Raw genomic sequence first — 6,793 nt, forward strand, 5'->3', positions numbered from 1 at the left:
AGTCTGGTTTAACCTTAGAAGCATAAGTGAAAAAACTGAATGTTGAGGGTTCAAAGGAAGCCTAAGTGTAGTGGTGAACAAAAACCGGTTTCTACCCAACCCGACCCGAAACTGAACCCGAACCGGTTTTTTGGTCAACGGAACCAAAACCGGGTTTGACCCAACCCGATCCGGTTTGAAACCGGTTTGAGGTCAAACTTTGACCGGGTTTGACTCGGTTTTTTTGGCCAAAACCCGAACCCGACCCGATCTCAACCCGGTCTCTAACCGATATTCAAAACCGAAAACCCAAACCGGTTAGTAACCGTCGGGTTGGGTCAAACCCGGTTGTTGACCAGGTTCGGGTTCGTTTTCGGGCTCGGGTTCCAACCTGGTTTTTTTGTACACCTCTACCTAGGTGACCACAATAAAACTGAAAATGGAAGGTTCAAAAGAAGCCAAAGTGAGCAACACATTGATTCGTATAAGAGCATGTAGCGCACCAAAGGACATATTACACATGAAAATCAGCTCAGTAACACACGCACAATAATAAGCAAAAATACTATTTGATATCACAAGATAAAAATATAGAAGGGGAAAAAAAAGTAAACCAAAAAACTTCTTCAAAGACGAAAACTATGTTTTGTAGTTCGATAAGATTAATGAAACAATCAGTAACCCCATGCTTCGATATGATCAGTTTCTGCAAAACAAACAATTTAGAATGTTAAGCACAATACGTGAAAAGTCCTCAATACATCATACAGCAACAAAAGAAACACTGTTCATAAGGATCTAACTAGATATAAGTGGGGAGAAGATAAAACTCATAATAGATTATACAATATTGTAGAGGTACCAACTTTAACCCATTTATGCCTTTCCTTTTCTCTAATAGGTCAATTGAGTATAACTTGAAACTATAACACGAAAAAGATAAAATTGAAAAGTCGCTCTATGTGTATCCTTATGCATAGAAACTCTCTATCATTTTACTCAAAAAGTTATTTTATTATTATTATAAATAATATTTATTCTGTAGTAATCCGGTGTGGTTAATTGTTTGTAACAAGTGTGAGAGCTTTGAACAAATATGTTCAAGGCAGATCCCAGTATCCCACCCAACCAGTACAAGAAAGTACTTGTTTTGATCCATTACACAACCCGTTACAACCCCTTCTACAATATATGAGTAGGTATGTTGTTGGTCGGATTTGGATCAAGCATCAATAATGTCATGTGACTTGTGAATGTGAAATGGGACAATGGTTCAAATCTGATCCATGATCCAGCTTATTTAACTCAAGGGTTAGATCCAGATCAGATCTATGTTTTTTTTTAATACTTGTTTATATAACACATGACTAAGAAAACACAATTATTCTAGATATATATAATTTATAGCCTAGGAATACAAAAGCACTTTGTAAATTTGTATCGAACACATATTTTAGCTCACATCTTTCATCAATTAAGAAGTTTATGTTACGAACCCATCCCATAATAGGCTCGCATCATGTCATAAGCTAGGTGTAGAACTTACTCCCAAAAGCTAGCTCAAAGGAGGAGGAGACACCTAGGATTATAAACCACAAACTAATCCCATACTTATCCGATGTGGGATCATATCAATACCCTACCCTTTGAAGAGCCAACGTCCTCGTTGGTCACGGCTATGTTGGTCACGGTTGGCACCCTTCTCCTTGGGTCCAAGCCACCACTCCATAGGCCACCACTCCGAGAGTTGGAACCTCGAAAAGTAGGGCCGACTCTTATACCAATTGATACAAACCCATCCCATAATAGGCTCGCATCATGCCATAAGCTAGGTGTAGAACTCACTCCCAAAAGCTAACTCAAAGGAGGAGGGGACACCTAGGATTATAAACCACAAACTAATCCCATACTTATCCGATGTGGGATCATATCAGTTTATGATACCGATTTGTATCACATAGAGCTAATTAATAAAAAGAGTACCAAATGAGCCTATAAATTATCACACATTTTGTTAAGCACACAAGAGACAATTTTTTGTCACTCAAATAAACCAAACATACATACATATATATATATATATAAAAGGTAAATAAAGCTAACATATAGCAGCCGTTCTAAATTTTTTAAAAAAAAAAAAAAAGAACCCCTAACATATAGCAGCAGGGCTTAGTACAGTACGTATGTCTGTTTACGTTGATACTAGTCACCTAATATTACGCAGACAAACCTTCTATGATGAATAAAGGTGGTAAGTTCCACCCCATTGACTTATAAGTAGGGGTGCTCACGGACCGGTTTGGTCCGGTTTTGTCCAAATCTTGAACCAAACCGGCATCTCCGGTTTCAATATATATATATATATATATATATTATACCAAATCATACAAAGTATGTTATCAGACTGGACCAGACCAAGCCATAAGTTATAAGTGAATCCTTCAGGGGGACGTTTTATCTCTAACATTTCTAACAAGTCAGGTTAAAAACCAACTTAAAAAGGCAAATAGTCAAAAGGCGTCCAAAGTTATATTTAGATCATTTTCTTCAAAGAATGATATTATTCACATTTGACACACCAAATATCTATAAAAATTACTAAAACTTTGGACAGAAGTAGTTTTTGACCCACTAACATAAACAATTGAACCAAACCCTTTTGAGCCAAATTACCTGGGCCACCTGACTGGTCAAATTTGTCATCTCTAATGACGTTTGTGTATGACATAATGCTGTTTGGTCTTTAAAATGTATTTTCACATTAAGGAGGCAATTAAACCCATACACGCAAAACTGGGTCAGTGTGGGACTATAGTTACATTACTAACATGTTCATTGGGGGAAGAAAACAAAAAAATTCAGCTAAAAAATGAAATAGTGGTGACAAATGGACAGGTTTAGGTTCTAAATAATAAGTTTTGCCATGATATTTAATATATAAGTACTTTTCATTTCAGAACTCAAAAAATGGACATAAAGAATGTTGACAGGTGAACCAAAACCTAAACTGGCTTAACTCTCCGTACAACTTTACCTGTTCTGACACATGATTTCCTTTGTTGCCAAACTGCTTAATGTGCCACCTATAGTTGCACTTTAAGACCAGTAATCCTACATTGGGAAATCTAAGGATTGGTCGTTTAAAACGTGACAACCAAATAATTTGCTAAAAACACATAACTGCAAGATTAATGAAAGATAGCACAGCTGATATTACCTCTGGGATCCTGAAAACAACTCAAATATTCCACAGCAACTCTTCCAGGAGGTCGTTTTTTGCACTGCTAATGGATTTGAAGCCACCGTAGCCTGCATAATTTTGCAAAATTTTATGAGCCGCGAATATGCGGGTGTGTAGAAGTTTTAAGTGTACAAAGTGATAGATATGTAGATTAATGAAGCACAAAGATGATGTGAAGACAGCGAGTTAGAAAAATCACCACTTTTATGATGATTACTTTGAGCTCAATTAAAACAATCTGGTGTGTATCCATATACCAATTTCAAAATTGGTCACTTATATAAGCTTTTAAAATGTAAAAACAATTATCTTTGCATTTATATGAACATTACAATTATACGTGTGCATTAACATAAACCACTTAATGCATTGGTCTCAATGTAAATAAACGATGAATAGTCAATCACACATTAGAAGGATATTCAACCACCTAACTCTACCTAACGGTTTTCATGATACTAGAGTGATGCGAGCAAAATGAGAAATGTTGCAGACATAGTCACATAAAACGCGGTACGTTTTGGTATGGGTACGCGAAACGGGTACGCAATTCGCTCTTGGTAACGAATTCGGTACGGAGGGGGTATACCCATTCCGGTACAAAGTGGTACGAAAAAGTACAGTGTACCATGTATTTGGTTCGGTGTACCAAAAAGTTATCACATAAGTACATTTAAAAACACATAAAATGTATTTTAAAAACAAACTAAAGAAGGCTTAGTTAAACCCAATTCAGTTTGAACCACAAGCCTATAGCCCGTAACATTTTACAAACCTTTATTCCCTAAAGATTTATATTAAACGAAGGACCGAGAGCCTCTCTCCTGTTACTTTCCTTCCATTCCTTTGTTAGTATCAACTCTCTGTTACTTTCTCTTAACTTAAAATTATAAATAATCAACACACATAAAATCCAGAATCAAAGATCGAAGACCAGATCTCAAATCCCATAAAAACAAGTCGTTTCCTTTTCCTTTTCTGAAGCTGGGAAGTCAAAACGGCAATGGTTCGTTGTACCACTTCAAGTGAGTCGTTTTCTTTTTCGGTTTAGTTCGCCGTATCAGGGGGAATGGGACGCGTTCTGTTTGCTTTTTGGTTCGCCGTACCGTGTCGATTAGGTTCGCCGTACCACTGGCAATCGGATCGCTAACGTATTGCGTTTCGGTACACTTCGTACCAATACGAGATACGCGGCTAGTTGAGCGTTTTATGTGACTATGGTTGCAGAGAGGTTGCAAAATCGGTGCGGCAGACAGGTTGGGTAAACCCCGTAAACAGGTAAACAAAAGCATAATGTTAAAACGGGTTGTTGTTGGTATCGATCCAAACGTGTTGGGTTGAAACCCAAACATTAATTTGTCCATTTGAATGGCTTAGGTAACTGTCGGTCTGTAGCAAAATCAAAATTTGGGCAACTCTGAACATGTTTGACCTGTTTCATTGTAGCCTAATTTTTTCATTTGACCGGTTATGGATGAACCATAACTCAAATCTACCATTCAAAAGTAAATACATCAAGAATGCTACCTCTTTGCTTAGGTGTAGCCCAAAATGCATTCAAAGATCACTAGGGATGGCACCCGCAGGTAACGGGTGCGGATACCTCTTTCCCATTACCATACCCGCGGGTTTTTTTGATCCGCCAATTCACCCACCAACAGGTTAAATATGTTATCCATGTCTATTATCCGCAGTTATACAAACTCACGGATATATCCACGGCTTATCATATTAAATCATAAAGTACGAAGTTTACAACTAAAAAGAAGAGCAAGTATGCATATAAGTTAACAACTATGAAGTTCAGAAAGATATCTAGCAACATAATCGTTAAACCATGTTTTTGAAAAGAAAAACTTGTAGTACCTGTTTATCAGAGTGCTCAACTGTATCAGTTTCATTTGCACAATCTGCACCATGAACTTCAGAAATCGAGTCTTTTGGTGGCGTAGAAGATGTTACATACTCTGGTTCCGAAGAAACCTTTTCATCCGACAAAGGCAACTTTTCCGCCTCATTTTCTTTCACAACCGATTCAACAACTACACTGGAAGTCGGGCAGTCATCCGTTGAACCAAACTCACTAACGACAACTGTCGGTTCCTCTACAACTACAGGTGTTTCCTCCACAACTAAATCCTTTTTCTCCTCATTCTTAATATCATCAAACACTTGTGAAACCTCATCTAACAACGAATCAACAGGCTTAACCGCCTCAACAGTTGGGGAAATTTCTTCAGGCACTTGGGATTCAATAACCGGAACTGATTGAACCGGAGCAGGTTCAAGAATCACTACATTCTTGTCAACAACTTGCGACTCGTCATCTGAACTATCACTAGAACTCGAACTACTACTCAATTTCGACCCTGTTTTGATCTCGACGTTACCCTCTTCCTCGTTAACATCCTTAGCCTTATCCTCAGATGAACTAGCTTCTCTCTTTACCACCTCAACTAATGGATCTTGTGAATCATTTTCTACCACCATTTTTTGATCCATTCAAACAACAAAAAGATCTATCAGAAATCAACTAGCAAAAAACACACAACACAATAAACTGAACTTGCAATAACTAAAAAAGCCCTAAAAATAGTGTTGAATTAGTGAAACAACTCAAAAGTGATAAAGTTTACAACTTTCTATACAAATCAAACTAAAATTAAATACCCAATACAGATAAGCAAAACCCCACAACAAATAAACAATCATTTTGATATAAAAATGAAGTAGACAACTAATAGACAGATGTGTAAACACTAAAAGAATTTAACTTTATAATTCACTAATAATATAAAGACAAATAGGGCCACACCCATGAATATAATTCACTAAAAGATTTGATATTTATATATTTATGTGTATACCTTGATGAGGGCTAGTTGAGGATGGATTATGAACCTGTTTCTTCTTGGCAGCTTTTCTTTTCTTAGCACCTGATGGCATGATTGGAATTCAATAATAGAGAATTTTGAAAGAAAGAAAGAAAGAACTAATTTGGGGGTTTGGGGGGTTGTTTTGTTTTGTCTTTACTAATTTGTCTGTCTGTAAATGGGGTCTTGAATATGTATGAATCTTGTTGGTGTAATAAATATATCGAAGTTAAATATAGATGTGTTACTGGCACTTTTGGCAGGTTTGCAGATGGTGATGGTATGGGTTGTATGGGTGGTATTGGCTGTTCAAAATGACTAAATGGAGTACTTTTTGACATCAAAGTTTGAAAATCTAATATATAATCAAAAGTAAAAAGTTATTTGCCAATCATTTCATCTTTAATCCTTGTATAATATACACGTATTGGGGACCTTATTTGAAAATTCATTTATTTATAAAAAATTGAAAACTCTTAAATTTTATATTAAATCACATATTTTTTTTATTTATTCACATGTAAAATGTTATAAAGATATATGTTGCTGAAGAAAATTCTTTTAAAATCTTATATATAATATTATAATCGTTTGTTTACTTGTGAAGGAAAACGTGAACATATTCATTCACAAGTTCACATAAGGCTATTTTGAAGGTTTATTTAAAAAGTTTCTTCTAAAACATACTTTTTTATATCAT

The 6,793-nt window shown here is 36.1% G+C and overlaps 1 protein-coding gene across 1 annotated transcript; it reads right to left on the reverse strand.

Annotated features, from left to right (window-relative positions):
• Nucleotides 1–443: 443 nt before the first annotated feature.
• On the reverse strand, nucleotides 444–6,338 carry LOC122594091 (nucleolar protein dao-5-like). Its single transcript, XM_043766567.1, has 4 exons — nucleotides 6,088–6,338; nucleotides 5,087–5,700; nucleotides 3,197–3,288; nucleotides 444–685 (listed from the first exon to the last, which is right to left on the reverse strand). The coding sequence occupies exons 1-4, from the start codon at nucleotides 6,164–6,166 to the stop codon at nucleotides 679–681; spliced, it is 792 nt and encodes a 263-aa protein (XP_043622502.1). The 5' UTR covers nucleotides 6,167–6,338; the 3' UTR covers nucleotides 444–678.
• Between the last annotated feature and the right edge of the window lie 455 nt (nucleotides 6,339–6,793).

This window comes from Erigeron canadensis, chromosome 3 (genome assembly GCF_010389155.1).
Source record: "Erigeron canadensis isolate Cc75 chromosome 3, C_canadensis_v1, whole genome shotgun sequence".
In the NCBI taxonomy this organism is placed as follows: domain Eukaryota; kingdom Viridiplantae; phylum Streptophyta; class Magnoliopsida; order Asterales; family Asteraceae; genus Erigeron; species Erigeron canadensis.